The sequence below is a fragment of the Populus alba genome, chromosome 6 (assembly GCF_005239225.2).
Source record: "Populus alba chromosome 6, ASM523922v2, whole genome shotgun sequence".
Lineage (NCBI taxonomy): Eukaryota > Viridiplantae > Streptophyta > Magnoliopsida > Malpighiales > Salicaceae > Populus > Populus alba.
The window spans coordinates 276,843-295,395 of record NC_133289.1 but is presented as its reverse complement, the minus strand read 5'-3'; the positions used below and the strand labels follow the sequence as shown (position 1 = coordinate 295,395).

Genomic DNA, 18,553 nt, shown 5'->3' with positions numbered 1-18,553 from the left:
AACTGTAAGTTTTGTGGAAATGAGATGTTTACAACTTTTGTGCTTTAAAAAGCTTGCCGGTTTCTAAAAATATATATGTTTCATACCAAAAACATCTGTTACAAAAATATAAATAACAAATAATTTTTACAGAGAAGAGATATTATTGTTGAAGCTATGGCACCGAAGCTGGAACAACGTTACTTAGCTGTTGTCTCTTGCATTGCTGTCTATCTCTTAATGGCAGCATAATCTTGATGTTGATTAGTATGTTTTTCAATTCGTTAAAGTTAAACTTATCTAGAATACATCTAGTTAGTTGCACAACTCCTTAGATAAAGGAGAGATTATGACGGTAACGTTTCTTTTTCTTTTTACAATTCCGTAATATTTGACTTCTATAAATAAAAGACAAGGGATGACAGTAACCATATGAGACTATTCTGCTCTCTGTTCACTTTGATGAAAATTCTGTTCTTTGTTCTTTTCGGTTGTTCATCTGCTTAAACAAAATCCTGTTCTTTATATACCAGTTTTTCTACAATTATGAAGGAAAAGAGTGAGAGACATGAAATGCAAAGTTTTTTTTCCTAAAGCATCTTATTTTCTTCTTACTTGGTGTCCTCATTCAGGAAAACTCAGACATATTTGTATTGAGCTGTTAATGATCTGTCATTTACTATTTTTGAAGTACAAATACCTAAAGTATTCCATGAATTATTCAATTCCTTTTTTGTGCAATTTCTGAGCAGTCATTAAGCTCTATTGGGTCCTTTTCTTTGATGTTCCTCCATGTATATGCAAACATTTTGAAACATAAAACTGCACAATCATGGCCAAGTTTGATACACCTCGGAAAGCACCAAAAGTAACAAACATATCATCAGCCACATGATCTTACATAAATTTATTAGTGAGTAGAAAACAGGCAGCATAACTAGCAGGTTTGAAGAGGGATATGGTCATTTTAGTGCAGGGCAATTGAACAAGCCAACAGTGAAACAATAAGTGATTTGTATGTCACTGAATTGGGAATCCTGCCGCTGTCCTTTCGAAAGAAGAGCCCTTCGTATACTGGTAGGTTGATCAAAACTATGAGCCCAGATAGAACTATCTGCGATGTGAATAGGTCTAAAACCTTGTTTTCGACATCTGAAATCACCATCTTTATTCCACCAATAAAACTGAAAATGTTCAGCAGGGCAAGTGTTGCAAAGATGTTAAACGTTGGTGAAGGGACACCAAACTCCATAATCTCTTGCTCGTATCTCTTAGACGCATCCTCACTGGCAACCTTGTCAGTGACTACAAAGGCATGATTTGTGAATCTTGTTAGAAATAATGTTCAGGACTGCTGAGCTGGAAAATCTTATTCTTTCTTTAATTATTGATTTAGTCAATTTTGTTTCTATTCTCTTGTTCTTGCTGCTATTTCACAGCTCTGTTATTTTCATTATCAATTGATCATGGCTTGAATGTAGGACCATGATCGTAGGAGTTTGTTATGTGTCAGCTCTATAAATTGAGCTACAGTTATGAATAAAGTATTCAAGCTTTTCATTCATCAATCTCTTCTTAAACACAAGCATTATCCTTTGTTATTTTTGTTGTTCAGAATCACTGCAACAACGACAATTGGTATCAGATCAAGTTGATTTAAAGGGATCTGTGTTGTAACCCATGGAGACAGAAGTAAGCTTCTCATCAATTGCTCCACCAGTGTTCAATGGTGACAATTACCAGTTTTGGGCAGTACGGATGGAGACATACTTAGAGGCTCTGGATTTGTGGGAGGCAGTGGAAGAAGATTATGAAATCCCTGCACTTCCAAACAATCCCACCATGGCGCAGATCAAATCACAGAAGGAGAAGAAGACAAAAAAATCAAAGGCAAAGGCGTGCTTGTTTGCTACAGTAGCATCCACCATTTTCACTCGAATCATGTCTCTGAAAACAGCAAAGGAGATATGGGAGTTTCTCAAAACTAAGTATGAAGGGGATGAAAGAATTCAAGGTATGCAAGTGTTAAACTTGATGCGTGATTTCGAGTTGCAGAAGATGAAGAAGACTGAATCCATCAAAGAGTACTCTGACAGGCTGCTTAATATTGCAAGTCGAATCAGTTTACTTGGCTCGTCCCTGCCTGAGTCAAGAATTGTTCAAAAAATTCTTGTAACAATTCCTGAAATCTTTGAGGCTACAATTACATCCTTGGAAAATACCAAGGATATGTCAAAAATTACTTTGACAGAAATGCTAAATGCATTACAAGCTCAGGAGCAAAGGAGGATCATGAGATAGGAAGATGAGATTGAAGGAGCTCTATTCGTCAAGCATAGAGAAAAAGGAAAGAATTACAAGAAGAATGGAAGCAGTCAAGCATCATCAGGTGATTCCAGGAATTTCAACAGGAGCAACACTGGAAACAAAAAAGGACCTTTTCCTCCATGCCAGCATTGTAAAAGGAGATCACATCCACATTTTAAGTGTTGGAGAAGACCAGAAGCTAAGTGCAACAAATGCAATCAAATGGGGCACGGGGCTGTCATCTGCAAAAACAAAATTCAACAGCATGGTGAAGAAGCTCAAATTGATGATCAAGAAGAAGAAGATCAATTGTTTGTGGTCACTTCCATTTCCAGAAATGACTCAAGCGAAAGCTGGCTCATTGATAGTGGTTACACCAACCACATGACACATGATAGAAACATATTCAAGGAGCTAAAACAAACAACTTCAAAGGTTCGAATTGGAAATGGAGAATACCTTGTTGTTGAAGGAAAGGGAACTATGGCAATCTTGACTTGCTCAGGTACTAAGTTCATCTCTGATGTATTGTATGTCCCTGGTATAAATCAAAATTTATTCAGTGTTGGTCAGCTTATTGAGAAGGGTTATAAAATAGTGTTTGAAAACAATTGTTGTTTGATCAAAGATGTGAATGGTCATGATATTTTCAAAATAATCATGAAAGGGAAGAGTTTTGCTCTAAATCCATTGGAGGAGGAGCATACTGCTTTCCCAATTAAAGAAAATATCACAGATATTTGGCACAAGAGGCTCGGGCACTATCATCATAGAGGGCCGATGCTTATGAAATCCAAGATGATGGCTAAGGATTTCCCATCACTTGATGATCACATATCCAGTTGCAGAACTTGTCACACTGGCAAGCTAAACAGGAAGCCCTTTCTAGAAGCCACATAGAGAGCAACAAGGAAGCTGCAATTGATTCATACTGACATTGCAGGACCACAAAGGACACTCTCTCTAAATGGGAGTCTGTATTATCATGTCTTCATTGACAATTACAGCCGAATGTGTTGGATTTTCTTCTTGAAGCACAAGTCAGAGGTAGCACAGGTGTTCTGGAATTTCAAGGTCAAAGTTGAAAATGAAAGTGGCTGCAAAATTCAAGCCCTCAGATCAAACAATGGCAAGGAATACACTTCCAATGCCTTCAACATTTTTTGTGAGGAGGCAGGCATTCATCATCAGCTAACAACTCTGTATACTCCTCAGCAAAACGGAGTTAGTGAGAGGCGAAACAAGTTCATATTGGAAATGACAAGATGCTTGCTACATGAGAAGAATTTACCAAAGAAATTCTAGGCAGAGGCTACAAACACTGCTGTGTTCTTGCAAAACCGACTGCCTACAAGAGCCTTGAAGGATCAAACACCCTTTGAGGCATGGTATGGTTACAAACCATCTCTGAATTTTCTTAAGGTATTTGGATGTTTGTGCTTCACCCTTGTTCCACAGGTCAAGAGGGATAAACTTGACAAGAAACCACTTCCAGGCATTTTTGTTGGCTACAGCTTAGTTTCAAAGGCTTATAAGATTTTCCAGCCACAAACTGGAAAAATCGTTATAAGCAGAGATGTCCAATTCCTGGAAGATGAAGAATGGGATTGGAACGATGCAATCAAAGAAGATTCAGCCTCTCCAAAAGGCAATTATCTTCTTTCAGACACAGATGATCAAAGCATGGAAGATTGTGACATCAACATGACAGATGACACTCCTGTTAGAGGCACACGGTCACTCCTTGATGTGTATCCAAAGGTGCAACATTGCTGTGTGTGAACCAGCAGACTTTGAAGAAGCCAAGCTAGATCAAAATTGGCTTGCTGCGATGAAGGAGGAGCTTCTCATGATCACGAGAAACAACACGTGGGAGTTGGTTGACAGACCTCATAACAGAAATGTAATCGGTGTAAAATGGGTGTATCGAACAAAACTCAACGCTAATGGCTCAATCAATAAGCTCAAAGCCAGGCTAGTGGTGAAGGGTTATGCACAAATCTTTGGCGTGGACTACTCAGACACATTTGCACCGATGGCAAGACTTGACACTATCAGGCTGCTACTTGCCATTGCAGCACAACTGAATTGGAAGGTGTATCAAATGGACGTCAAGTCAGCGTTTTTAAATGGTGTTTTGCAGGTGATCTATACTGAGCAACCAAAAGGATTTGCAAATGAAGGAGAGGAGGACAAAGTCTGTCTTCTTAAGAAGGCACTATATGGATTGAAGCAAGCTCCAAGAGCTTGGTATAGCCGAATCGATGAACATTTGCAGCACTTGGGATTCACTAAAAGCCTCTCTGAATCGACTCTTTACATCAAGCAAAATGGTGATAACATTATTATCATCTCACTTTACGTTGATGATTTGCTTGTAACAGGAAATAACAACAATAATGTGGAGACGTTCAAGCAAGAGATGATGAGTGTATTTGAGATGACAGATTTGGGTTTGATGTCCTTTTTTCTTGGAATGGAAGTTAAGCAAGCTGAACATGAAGTGTTCATATGTTAGAAGAAGTATGCCAAAGAAATCCTCATAAAGTTCAAACTTGAAGATTGCAAAGCAGTGAGCACTCCTATGAATCAAAAGGAGAAGCTACGTAAAGAAGATGGAGCCGAGAAGGTTGATCAAGCACAATTCAGAAAAATTGTTGGATGCTTGATGTATCTCACTGCAACTAGGCCTGATATTTTGAATGTTGTGAGTATCTTATCTAGATTCATGCATTGTGCTAATGAATTGCATTTCAAGGCTGCTAAAAGAGTGATAAGATATGTCAAAGGAACCTGCAATTTTGGCATAAGATACACAAGAAGTAGAGAGTTCAAACTGGTCGGGTACTCTGACAGTGATTGGGGTGGCTCAATTGATGACTTGAAGAGCACATCAGGCTACTGTTTCTCTTTAGGTTCTGGTGTGTTTTCATGGAATTCAAAAAAGCAAGAAACCGTAGCCCAATCCACTGCTGAAGCTGAGTTTGTGGCTACAACAACTGCTATCAATCAAGCTTTATGGCTGAGGAAAATTTTATTTGATCTTAACCTGGAGCAAAAGGAAAGCACAGAAATTCTAGTTGACAATCAAGCTGCCATTTCCATCTCTAATAATCCTGTGTTTCACGGGAAAACCAAGCACTTCAACATCAAATTATTCTTTTTAAGAGAGGTGCAGAAAGATGGGAGTATCATTCTTATTTACTGCAAAACTGAAGAATAAGCAACTAATATTTTCACCAAACCACTACCAGACAAATTCAAATTTCTGAGAACAAAATTGGGAGTTTGCAGCTCCTAAACAAGAAGGAGTGTTAGAAATAATGTTCAGGACTGCTGAGCTGGAAAATCTTATTCTTTCTTTAATTATTGATTTAGTCAATTCTGTTCCTATTCTCTTGTTCTTGCTGCTATTTCGCAGCTCTGTTATTTCCATTATCAATTGATCATGGCTTGAATGTAGGACCATGATCGTAGGAGTTTGTTATGTGTCAGCTCTATAAATTGAGCTGTAGTTATGAATAAAGTATTCAAGCTTTTCATTCATCAATCTCTTCTTAAACACAAGCATTATCCTTTGTTATTTTTGTTGTTCAGAATCACTGCAACAACGACAAATCCTAACATCTTTAGGATAGTGTCACAGAAGCCAACTAAATAGGATGTTGTTCTTTTGAACATCCAAATCCTTTGATCATTCCACCAGCCTTGAAATGTACCATCACACCATAGAAATTCTACGAGACCATATGCTCAGTCCGCAAAGAAGGCATATGCAAATGCATGAATCCATGGGCTAGATGCCTGGGGAACATAAAGTTTTCTACCAGTCTAATAAAGTTCTTAATGTTGCAAGAAACACAAGTAATTGACAGCATTTTATTCAAAGATGTAGTCATCAAATTAGTTATAGCAGAATTGAAAAGTTCATACCTTTGGAAATAAGGAGATTCCTCTGAGCAGGCAAAGTGATGGTACAACAACATAGTACAGTGTAGGGAAGCAATTGGCAGCCCATAGAAAGTAGATACAGTATGAAAGTAGAAGTTTTAGGGGTATGTTCTTATATCCGTCGAAGAAGGGACCATGCCTTGAGAGGAGAATTTGTAATTCACCTCCAGACCATCTCTCCTGCTGGACCAATGTTTGCAGTAGTGTTGTAGGGGCAAGCCCTAAGAAGCCTTTCCTTTCAGGATTGAAGTACACTGATCTCCAACCTCTACATCTTATAGAGGATCCTGTCATTCCATCTTTCAGTAGACAGCCATACTTCAAACCCACCTGTGAATTTGAAACCCTTGTTTAATGGTATTAATTTGTGCATCCAAGACCGTGCGTGCGCGTGTGCGTTTGAGCGAGAGAGAGGGGGGGTGAGACCTCAATTCCCCATTGAGTGTTCTCTTCATATGCACAACTTGCAAGGACTTTGCATTCTTCTTCTAGATCTCTAGCATTTCCTTCAATCTTTATGTCAGCCACTCTCTTCCAGTCTACCTTGTGTTCATTGCAATGCTTCCTCTCGCAAAGATTCACTCGCATGTGGAAACACCCTGTACCTATATACATAGGCCCTCCATTTGCGTCTATGCCTGGAAACTCCATCTTGATTGATAACCACAACAGATAGAAGCAAAGAAACCATTACAAACTCGTCCTGTTACTAGCTATTTTTTACTCTCAAGTACTGAACTTGTGAGGATTCAGGGGTAATGGGATAATGCATACCTTGAATATCACATTTAACGAATTGCCATAAAGGTCATTCTTCGTAACATTCATCATTGACTGTGGATATTGAACATATCCAATCTCATGCCCCTTCTCCTCGTCCATGAAAAAGCACAGGGCATCTCTTAAAGAACTTGAATTGTTGGAGTACATGTCGCAGTCGACATTCAAGGTAATAGGACCATTGCTTATCCTTAACGACACCCTAATCTATTCAGCCAGATATTGCGAAAGACTGTCATGGCTAAGGACTGCAAATCAACAGAAACAAGAACTAAATCACATGCTTAATTAAAAAAATCCTCAACTAACCAGTGCATTCATGGCTTCGGCTTTGAAGTTGTGAGGATATTGAGGCCTCTTTTCTCGTGACAAGTATACCAAAGTTGGCAAACGTTGTCCTTCATTATCCATGGCCAGAGGATCTCTCCCATCAATTAGTATCTACAAAAAATAGGTCAATTCTATGAACAATGGTTTGATGATCATGACAGCTTGAAACAAAATCCCACTCAAAAAATCCCGTGTGTTCTTTACGAATTTTCTCCTGAACTTGGCCTTGCTTTTGATAGAATTAATCTTGTTGTTTTATTTCAGTTTGTTTTGTTTTAATTCCAGCAGAGTTTAAGAGTAGACGTAACCGTTCATATAGAAGTTATGATTTAGAGGTTATTTAGTGGACGTAACTTTTCATATAACAGTTATGATTTCAAGGTTATTTAGAGGACGTAACCTTTCGTATTTGCTTCTGTATATAATAAGAAAATCAGAAAATGATGTAAAAAGTTAAGCATCACAAAAGGCCTCTGTTCTTTGATTATTTTGTCTCTGAATTTGTGTGAGTTTCCCAAATTGTGTGACTGGTCGTAAGAAAGAATAACCATCATTTGGTATCAGAGCAATGGCCGGTGTTGAAGGAGATCAATCTAAGACGCTTGCAATCGTCAATGCAAATTGGCGAAGAGGAGCCTCAATCCCGATCCATTATCCAATGTTAAGCGAAACGAACTACGACATATGGGCTGTCAAGATGAAGATAATCTTGCGTTCGCTAGGAGTATGGTCAGTGATCGAAGGTGCAGACACAGACGACAACAAAGATCAAGGCGTCATGGTAGCCATCTCTCAAGCCGTGCCAAATGATGTGATGATGGCAATCACGGAGAAGCAGACGGCAAAGGAGGCTTGGGACGCACTCAGGGAGATGCGAATTGGCGAAGATCGTGTCAAGAAGGCACGTGTACAAGTACTGAAACGACAATTGTACAAGGTGCATATGCAAGATTCAGAAACCGTAAATGAGTATTCGATGAAGTTGACTGCCTTGGTTGGTGAGATCCGATCACTTGGCGTGAAACTTGAAGAAAGTGAAGTTGTTGAAAAGCTGTTCAGTTCGGTTCCAGATCGATTTCTTCAAATCATTAGGACAATTGAGCAGTTTGGAGATGTAGACACGATGTCGGTTTCAGAAGCTATTGGGTGTTTGAGAACATTTGAAGAGGGATTGAAGGGGCGATCTCATACAGAGAGTACAGGAGAGCAGTTGTTATTCGCCCAAATCGAAAGGGAAGCAAGAACCCCAAAGGCAAAGAAATATGAAAGTTTCAGCAACAACAAAAGAGGAGGACGTCACTGGAGAGGACATGGTAGTGGGCGTGGATATGGTGGAGGTCGAGGAAATGGTGAACGCACTAACGAAGACCGAAAGCCACAAAACTTCGACAAATCCAAGGTTAAGTGTTTCAATTGTAATGAATTTGGACACTTCGCAAAAGATTGTTTCAGGCCAAACCGAAGAGAGAGGGCTAATTTTGTTACAACACAAACCGATGATGAACCGGCATTACTGATGGCCGAAACTTGTGTTATCAGCCACTCAATATAGAACGAGCATGTGTTACTGCACGAAGACAAGGTGGTGCCAAAGATTAAAGGCACCCGAGAGAAGGCTTGGTATTTAGATACCAGCGCAAGTAACCACATGACCGGATGTATTGAAAAATTTGTTGAAATTGACACGACTATTACAGGGTCAGTCAAATTTGGGGATGGCTCGACTATAAAAATCCAAGGAAGAGGTTCGATTTTGCTTGAAGACTTCACAGGTGAACATCGAATACTTACTAATGTCTATTACATCCCAATGTTGAAGAGCAACATAATAAGCCTTGGCCAGTTGGATGAAAACGGATGCAAGGTTGTGATTGAAGGAGGTGTTATGACTATTTTGGACAGATTACAAAGGCTATTAGCAAAAGTGAAGAGGTCAAGCAACCGGTTATATGTGCTTAACATAGCACCAGCTCTACCCGAATGCTTTCTGGTAAGGAGCAAAGAAGAAGCATGGTGATGGCATGCAAGATACGGGCATGTGAATTTTCATGCTTTGAAGTCTCTAAGTCAGAAACAGATGGTGCACGGCTTGCCCATAATCGAGCATGAAGATCGCATTTGTGATGGATGTTTGATTGGAAAACAACAACGAAAACCATTCCCTACTGAATCAAATTTCAGAGCCGAGTACCCTCTTGAGTTGTGGCATATAGATTTGTGCGAGCCAATCACACCGACTACGAATGGGGGAAAGCATTATTTTATGCTAATTGTCGATGATTGCACAAGGTTTATGTGGCAGGTTCTGATCTCAAGCAAAGCCGAGGCGTTCGAAAGTTTTAAAAGGATCAAAGCTGCAGCCGAAATGGAGAAGGGGTGTAAGTTGAAAGCTTTTCGAAGTGATCGTGGTGGTGAATTCACATCAAATGAGTTCAAGGGCTTTTGCGAATTAAATGGTATTAAACACTACCTTACTGCACCTTATTCTCCGCAGCAAAATGGTGTCGTGGAACGGAGAAATCAGACAGTGGTTGGCATGGCAAGAAGTTTGCTGAAAAGTAAAAGTGTTCCCGGCGAATTTTGAGGAGAAGCGGTGTCAACGGCAATTTACTTGCTGAACAGAGCACCAACTAAGAGTCTAGTTGACAAGACACCTTATGAAGCCTACTACAATCGAAAGCCAAGAGTTGAACACTTGCGAATTTTTGGATGTATTGCTCACGTGAAGACTGTCACACCTCACCTTTCGAAACTAGCAGATCGAAGTAAACCTATGGTGTTTATTGGATATGATTTGAATACCAAGGGTTATCGGATGTTTGATCCAAAGACAAAACAGGTGGTAGTGACTCGTGATGTCGTGTTTGATGAAGAAAAGAAGTGGGACTGGACTGATTCATCGGCTACAGAATCTAAACCAGCAAAGGATATCTTTACTGTTCTTTATTTTCTTGTTGCAGTTTCAAGTGATGCTGCCCATCAACGAATTGAGGAAGAGATGTTGTATCCTAATATGGCGTCTCCACAGCCAGGGTTCTATCAATCTGGCGAGCCTGAGAATACATCTGCTGGTAGCAACAGAGCAGATGGATTCGGCTCTGGAAATGCTCAAACTCCAGTGTCGTTTCCTGTTGAGCAAATGGCATCCGAATTCATCCATCCAGAGGCATCAGAAGTGGGACCAAGAGGGAAACGAGACCTAAACAGTTTGTACGACAAAACTATTCCTACTGAATTGGATTATTCGGGGCTATGTTTGCTAGGAGAGGAGGAGCCTACGAGTTATGAAGAAGCAAGAACCGATTCAGCATGGAGAAAGGCTATGGAAGAAGAAATTTCCAGCATACAGGAGAATGCAACATGGAGGTTAGTTGTTTACCAGAAAATCAAAAGCCAATTGGTTTGAAGTGGGTGTTTAAATTGAAGAAAGATACTCAAGGGAGAATAATCAAACACAAGGCGAGGTTAGTAGCAAAGGGGTATGTTCAAAAGCACGGGATAGATTTTGACAAAGTTTTTGCTCTTGTTGCTCGATTGGAATCTGTACGGTTGTTGATATCAATCGCTGCAAAAAAGGGGTGGCAAATGCATCACATGGATGTAAAATCCGTTTTCCTTAACGGTGAATTGGAGGAGGATGTGTATGTTCTGCAGCCACCGGGTTTTGAGATAAAAGGAGAAGAGTATAAGGTGCTGAAACTGTATAAAGCCTTGTACGGTTTGCGACAAGCGCCTAGAGCATGGAATTCCAAGTTGGATAAGTCGTTGAAGGCACTCGGTTTTGAGAGGTGTCTTCTAGAACATGCGGTGTACACGAGAAAGGAAAGAAATTTAACTGTTGGAGTATACGTAGACGATTTAATTATCACTGGAGGATGTATTCGAGACATTGACAAATTCAAATCTCAGATGAAAGGGCTATTTAGAATGAGTGATCTTGGGTTACTTAGCTATTATTTCGGAATTGAAGTGTGTCAGACTCCAACAAGAATCACCTTAAAACAATCGGGTTTTGCAAAGAAGGTGCTGGAGAAATGTGGGATAAAGGACTGTAACTCAACACAGATTCCTATGGAGCCTCGCCTGAAATTGAACAAGGACAGCCTTGAACCTCTTGTAGATGTAACTTTGTATCGAAGTATCGTTGGCAGTTTGAGATACTTGTTGCACACACGTCCAGACTTGGAGTTTGCTGTTGGAATGGTAAGTCGATTTATGGAGAAACCCACGCTGGAACACATGGCAGCAGTAAAGCACATACTGAGGTACGTGAAGGGAACATTGAACTTTGGTTTTGTGTATGAGAAGAAAGAAGGAGATTTGGAGCTGATCGGGTTTTCGGACAGTGATCTGGCTGGTGACAATAATGACAGAAAAAGCACTTCAGGATTGATATTCTTTCTTGGGGCAAATTCGATCAGCTGGTGTTCACAAAAGCAGAAAGTGGTGGCGCTGTCTTCATGCGAAGCAGAATATATTGTTGGTTGTGCGGCAGCGTGTCAAGGTGTGTGGCTGAGTCAATTGTTAGGAGAATTGCTAAAGGCTGAACCTAAGAAAGTGGTGCTAAAAATGGATAATCAATCCGCAATTGCTCTAACCAAGAACTCAGTTCATCATGAGAGGAGTAAACATAATGACACTCGGTTTCATTACATAAGAGATTGTGTGAAATCAGGATTGGTTGAAGTTCAGCATGTTCGTACTGAGGACCAGCTTGCTGATATCTTAACGAAGTCACTGGGAAGTATAAAGTTTCAGGAGATGAGAGGAAAGATTGGTGTACTGGACATCAATAAAGAACAACAAGCTTAAGGAGGAGAATGATAGAATTAATCTTGTTGTTTTATTTCAGTTTGTTTTGTTTTAATTCCAGCAGAGTTTAAGAGTAGACGTAACCGTTCATATAGAAGTTATGATTTAGAGATTATTTAGTGGACGTAACTTTTCATATAGTAGTTATGATTTCAAGGTTATTTAGAGGACGTAACCTTTCATATTTGCTTCTATATATAATAAGAAAATCAGAAAATGATGTAAAAAGTTAAGCATCACAAAATGCCTCTATTCTTTGATTATTTTGTCTCTGAATTTGTGTGAGTTTCCCAAATTGTGTGACTGGCCGTAAGAAAGAATAACCATCAGCTTTGATGTGACCTCAATCCGGTTCTTCATGTCTCCATATAATTTCTACAGTTGAAAGAAACAGTTTGCGATCAAATTGGAGTACAGCGACATCAACCTGAAAGGAATCATTTTGGACAAGCACCAGGAAGACTGACATTCGTCGACAAGAACATGGTTTAGGGTGGATGTTTGGGTCATTGACAAGTCATCAAGGACATGAGAAACTCACTTAAATCAACAAAACACAGGCCTGCAATTTTCTGCAGAATCAGCATGAACACGAGAAGGGTTTCTCTAAACTGCAGATTTTTTTTATTCGCTTTCACCACTGTTTTTTCCTCTTACAATTCCAGAACTTTCAGCCCTATTTATACATACTAAATCTACAATGCTAGCATTACACTTGGTAACTTTAATCACCACTTAAACTAACTCCAGTTAAATTAACTTAACACAAATCAAACTAACTAAGGTCAAGATTAAAGAGCTGTCATATTAACCCCAGCATAGCTTACCTTGATGAACAACCACTCTTTGGTCTTGACAGGGTCATCCAGTGGTTCAATCTGAAAATAGGCCTCGGGTGATCTTGGTTCTACGTTGAACTTCTTGCAAAACGGTAGCCAATACTTTGAGAACCTTGATGCCTCTAGCATTGCATAAAAGGTCAATTCTGAGACACCATCATCCGACAGATAAACACTCAGCTTCTCTGGTGGATAATCATAGGCCATCATCGATAAGACCGTGTTGATCACCATGATTGGTGGCTCCATTTCTGGGTCTGCAGTGCACACAAATATGTCTACCCTTGGCAAATCCTTCTCATACCTGTCAAGTAGTTCACAATCATTCTAAATGGACTAATTGTAATTAGCCTGGACATAACTAAATTACAGTAGTGATATCTTCTTACCTTTGAGAGAGCCTGTCTTTGAAGGTGTAACGAAAAATGGGGTTCCATCTAACAAGATGAGTAATAAACCAGTAAAAACTGAACCATAGCTCTGCAAAGAACATTCCAATCCATGCCCACCTCTCCAAGATTCCTTCAACTGGCAAGTACCTCACTCTGTACACCCATATCACGCAAATAGCCACAGATATTGTAAGCACATATAGTTTGATCAGAAAAGGTCTTCTTGATGACTTTGTTTCAAAGAGAGGAAGATAGCCATTGTTGTTTCCCATCTCTCTCTATAATTCTTTGAGAGTGGAGAAGTTAGGTGATGTTAAGATCTAAATTTATAGAAACTCAATCTCACCCTTGGAGGCAATGGTAATGATGGCCTAAAGCATCTTATTTACTTACCAGTCAGAAATTCATACAGAAAACATAGAGAAACATACAGAAAAAGGTTTGGTGTGATCCTTTGCCTGCTCATTTCGGGAGTTTTGCAGGATAGCTTGTCTAGTAGTAGTGTGGTTATAGATTTTTTTAAAATAATAATTTGTATTAAAATATATGTTAATAATATTTTTTTATTTTTTTAAAATTATTTTTAATACCAGTATATTAAAATACTTTAAAAATATTAAAAACATATTAATTTGAAGTTAATAAAAAAATAAAAAAATTTAAAATTTTTTCAAAAATATTTTTAAAACACTAAAACAAACAGGCTTAAGCAAGTCATCAACTTGAAATCTCTTCGACTTTCTTTTCTCGTTCTCATTTTTTTTTATATATAAGTGGATCGAATTTAGTTAGCCAATAATTTCATCATCAAAATAAATATAAAATTCAACTAGACTATTTTTACATTAAATGTAAACAAATTTAATTTATAACATATATTAGGAATTGAGGGTGTGATCTTGTGGTAATTTGTAGAGAATTTGCATGTTAAACTAGCTACTTAACCTATGCTCCGTGCATGTCATAATTTTTTAAAAAAAAAATTAATATGAATATATAAATTATTTTGATATATTTTTTATATAAAAAAATTAAAAGTGAAAATTAAAATTTTTATCTAGATATCTAATTAAATAAATTAATAATTATCTATGTAAATAAAATAAAAAATCATAAATAATAACTAAAAGAGAAATATGAAAATTGAAAGATAGATGTAGATCTAATCTCATAAAATGAGGTATTTTTTTGTTTGTGTCTATTAAAAATATTTATTAAAATAAATAAAAGATAATAGAAATATAAACAAATATAGAACTGTATAAATAAAATAAAATAAAAAATTATGCTATAAATATTATTTCAAAATAACTACTTTTTTATAAAATAAAACTTATCTTTATAAAGTTAAAAAATAAAATATTAAAGAATTAAATATAAAACAGAAAAATTAAAAAAAAAATCCATATTAAAAAAAAACCTACAAAATATGTGATCTAGTTTATGAGATCAGGATAAACCGATAAAAAAAAATTATAGATAACAACATAATTATTTTTTTTATAAAACAATATCGTAGAATGATAAAATCATAAAAGAAAATGAGGGGGAAAAAGAAGAAGAAGAAGAAGAAGAAGAAAGAATCCTTAGCTATATTAACTCTTAAAACTTGTGATCTGTATCAATAAATTGAAAGCATAACAAATAAAATAAATTATAAAACTCAATCTTGAACAAATCAAATATTAAAAATGATATCGAGAAAATTCAATCATACAAAAAATTATAATTAAAAAAATAAGAGAAAAAATAAAAATGAAAAATAAATTAGAGGGCATAAAAAAATTTAATTGGTCGACAACTCTAGCTTTTTAACCCGAGTAAAAAAATATTTTTATTATTTAAAGATGTGTGAAAAGAAAAAAAATATATAATTGGTCAATAATTCTAAATTTTGTTGATTTTAGATATAAAGATATAATTTTATTGTATAAAAAATTAAAAAAAAAAACTTAGACATGTTGAATAATTTTTTAATGAGTAATGAGCCACTAAAAACACCAAATTACCTCTATAAAGGCTATTATTTTTTAATTTAAAGACAATAATAATTTTACTGAAGCAATAATTCAAAGACAAAATTGCAGTTTCACTCCAGCAACATTCAGTGCTACAGTATGCAACAATAAAATGTCAACACTATATATATTTTGCCGAGATCCTAGATGACACTGCCATTTTTGCTTGTTTTGAACGTGATGTGTTCAGGTCTTGCCAGATCTAGCCATGTTTGGTAATATCTCAGTGGGTACCCACAACAAAGCTATCCCCTCTAGTTCTGTGTTGCTTGCAAAAAGAGCTTCTTTTTCTTGGTTATGTATTGGAGTTCGACTTTATGTGTGTGAAAAGCAATCCTTTATGATCTACATTTAGCTGTGTTTTTGTTTTTATTCCGTGTTTGGTTCTTAGTTGTAAGATATAACTTGAAGGTCGACCCAAGTTAAAGGTTGGGTATGTTTACCTGGAGGTTCGCAGGTCAACCCAAGAACCCTAAAGTATTATCGTTTTAGGTTTTCAAAAACAAAAATAACATATTTATACAAGCAACGTGGAAAAGGTTGTCATCAACTGGTCAAGATACTTGAAATTGAAGCTTAATTCCTATTTTTAATGCTTAATTAACACATAAATACAGTTAATTAAGACAGCCTCCAGAAACAGATGTCCCAAACCACCATTGTCTTTTTATTTTTTTTTCTTCAATTTCTTGTCTTTCCAGATATGCCCTCGTCTTAGAGGATCAGTAAGAATTACACAGCTAGCTGGAGGTTAGGGTCAATCTTGTCTGTATGAAATGAAAACCTGTTTCTGTTAGGCTGTCAGCTCTTACCGCTAAATCCCGCGCAAAATTCGTCATCTTTCCCATATAAAAAAAAAATAGTTTTATTAAATGTTCTTGGATATTGGTTCTTAAGAATTCATTGGAGGCTTTTCTTCTTCTTCGAGTTACAACATCTCGAAGGTGCCTCTTGTTTTGTTTTGTGTTCTCTGTAGCCCCTCTCTTGTAGCTTTGGTTCAAGGTTTTACGTTTATTGCTTTTGTTGCGTTACAATCTGCGGTGCATCGTCGCAATAACAAGCGTGCTCTTAACCTTGCTGCATGTCCTATGATTGACATCTTGGGCTTGGATTGATTCCTAAAGGGTGTTAATTATGTCATTAACGACTTGATTTTCAAATGATATGATACGAGCTTTGATTGATCATGCAGGTAAGCTTTGAGGGAGGAATTTGGAAGCAAAAGGATGGTAACCGTCTGGGGGGGTACAGATCAACAAAAAGCTGTAGGATCACCAGAGGTGGGAGAGACTGACACCAAGAAGCCATTTCAATCTGTCAAAGCTGCGGTTAGTTTATTCGGTGAAGTAGCTATCAAGGGGAAACCTGCTGTCAGGAGATCAAGGCTTTCTTCAGAGGTAAAATCTGATGACTAGTTTTGCAATGCAATTAGTGATAATTCATAATTGATGGATTGAATGCTTGATGGAATTCCCATATTTTCTTTGACAAATCTTTGAAAATGTCTTTCGGCACTTGTGAGTTTGGCAATGGTGGTGAAGAAAAGATTCAAATCTGTGATTGAATGTACAATTAAACCTTTGGTTTTGTAGAATGTGCTTGACAAGGAGACCCAAATTGTATTGGCTCGGAGAGACGTAGACAAGTTCAAGAGAGAGGGGGAGACTGCCATAACTACGCAAGCTCGAGCGGAATATTCTGAACTTGAAAAGGCCGAGAGAACATTGAATGATTTAACCACCAAGCTCAAAGCTGTAGATGAAACCAAGAAATTAGCCATAGAAACTGCGGAAGCGGTGAAAGAAAAGGCTAAGAAACTTGAAGCAGCAAAATCCCAACAACTCATGGAAAATGCTGCTCGGGAACTGGAACTGGATGAGGCAAGACAACAGTACGAGATGACTGCTTGTGAACTTGATGCTGCAAAGGAGCAGATCAACAAAATCAGACAGGATTTTGACGCTGCATTGGAGGCAAAATCGTCTTCATTCAAGCAAGCAGCAGAAGCTCAGCGTTCAGCTAAAACAAACAAGGAAAGGGCTAGTGATCTATCACAGGAAATCGGAGCTATGCAGGAATCAGCTCAACAACTAAAGATTGCCTCCGCACAAATTCAAGAACAGCAGGCAAAGGTAGTGGCAGAAAAAGATGCTCGCATACATGTTTGCAAGACTGCCCTGGCAGAAGCAGAGAAGAATTTGGAGATTTTGAAGAAAGAATATGATCCTGAGATCACAAAGAATCTTCAGGCAAAGCTCGCAGAAACATCTGCGGAGATTGAACTTCTACAAGAAGAGATGAAAAAGGGTCATGCCTTGGAAATGGAAAGGATGAGAGCTTTAACCATCGAGTTCAATGAAGCAACGAAGGCACTGCAAGAAATTGCCATCGAAGAGAGTTCTCTTCGAAATATGGTTACTTTCCTTCGAATGGAATCGGAAAATGAGAAGATGGAGAAAACTGAATTGCTGGTGAAGGAAATCGAAAAAGAATATGCTGCGTTAGAAAAAGAAACTGAAAATGCTAGACGAGAAGCAGAAGAGATGAAGAATAATGCTGAAGAGCTGAAGGAAGAAGCAAAAAATGCGAGATTACTGGCTCAAGATGCTGAGGGAGAGCTAGAACTTGCTCTTAAGGAGGTTGAAGAAGCCAAGGCGGCAGAAAAGAAAGCCCGCGAAGAGATGAAGACACTATCTGAAAGAAAGAGCATTGAAGATCTGGACGCCGATAATGAGATCAAAATTTCACTGGGAGAGTTTGAGAGTTTAAAGAAGAAAGTAGAGGAATCAGGAAATATAGCAGATACGACAGTGACCGATGTCATGGCTCAGGTAGAAGCAATGAATGCAAGCAATAATGAAGTAGAGAAGAAGTTGGGGGGAAATTTAAAAGCAATTGAAGAAATCAAAGAAGCAACTTCCATGGCTTTGAGGTCAGCAGAAATGTCGGAGGCTGCACAAAAGACCCTCAAGGCTCAACTCCAGAGGTGGCGTGAAGAGGAGCAAACAGTTTTGGTGGTAGCTTAAAGTACTTTCAGGATGGTAGGACATTCAGATGATTCATGAGGGTCACTTCCTCTGATTCTGCAATTGAAAATCAGATCTTGCAGGTGGTTCAGATTAGTCATTGGGGTTTAAAAGGACAT

General features: G+C 37.9%; 1 protein-coding gene and 1 pseudogene across 1 annotated transcript; one reads left to right on the top strand and one right to left on the bottom strand.

The window, feature by feature from the left end:
• Nucleotides 1-411: 411 nt before the first annotated feature.
• LOC118032247 (cellulose synthase-like protein E6) lies at nucleotides 412-13,850 on the bottom strand (annotated as a pseudogene).
• Nucleotides 13,851-16,406: 2,556 nt separating this feature from the next.
• LOC118032188 (WEB family protein At1g12150) lies at nucleotides 16,407-18,449 on the top strand. The gene is made up of 2 exons (XM_035036796.2): nucleotides 16,407-16,805; nucleotides 17,001-18,449. Exons 1-2 carry the CDS (start codon nucleotides 16,635-16,637, stop codon nucleotides 18,432-18,434), a joined length of 1,605 nt encoding a protein of 534 aa, XP_034892687.1. The 5' UTR covers nucleotides 16,407-16,634; the 3' UTR covers nucleotides 18,435-18,449.
• Nucleotides 18,450-18,553: the final 104 nt, after the last annotated feature.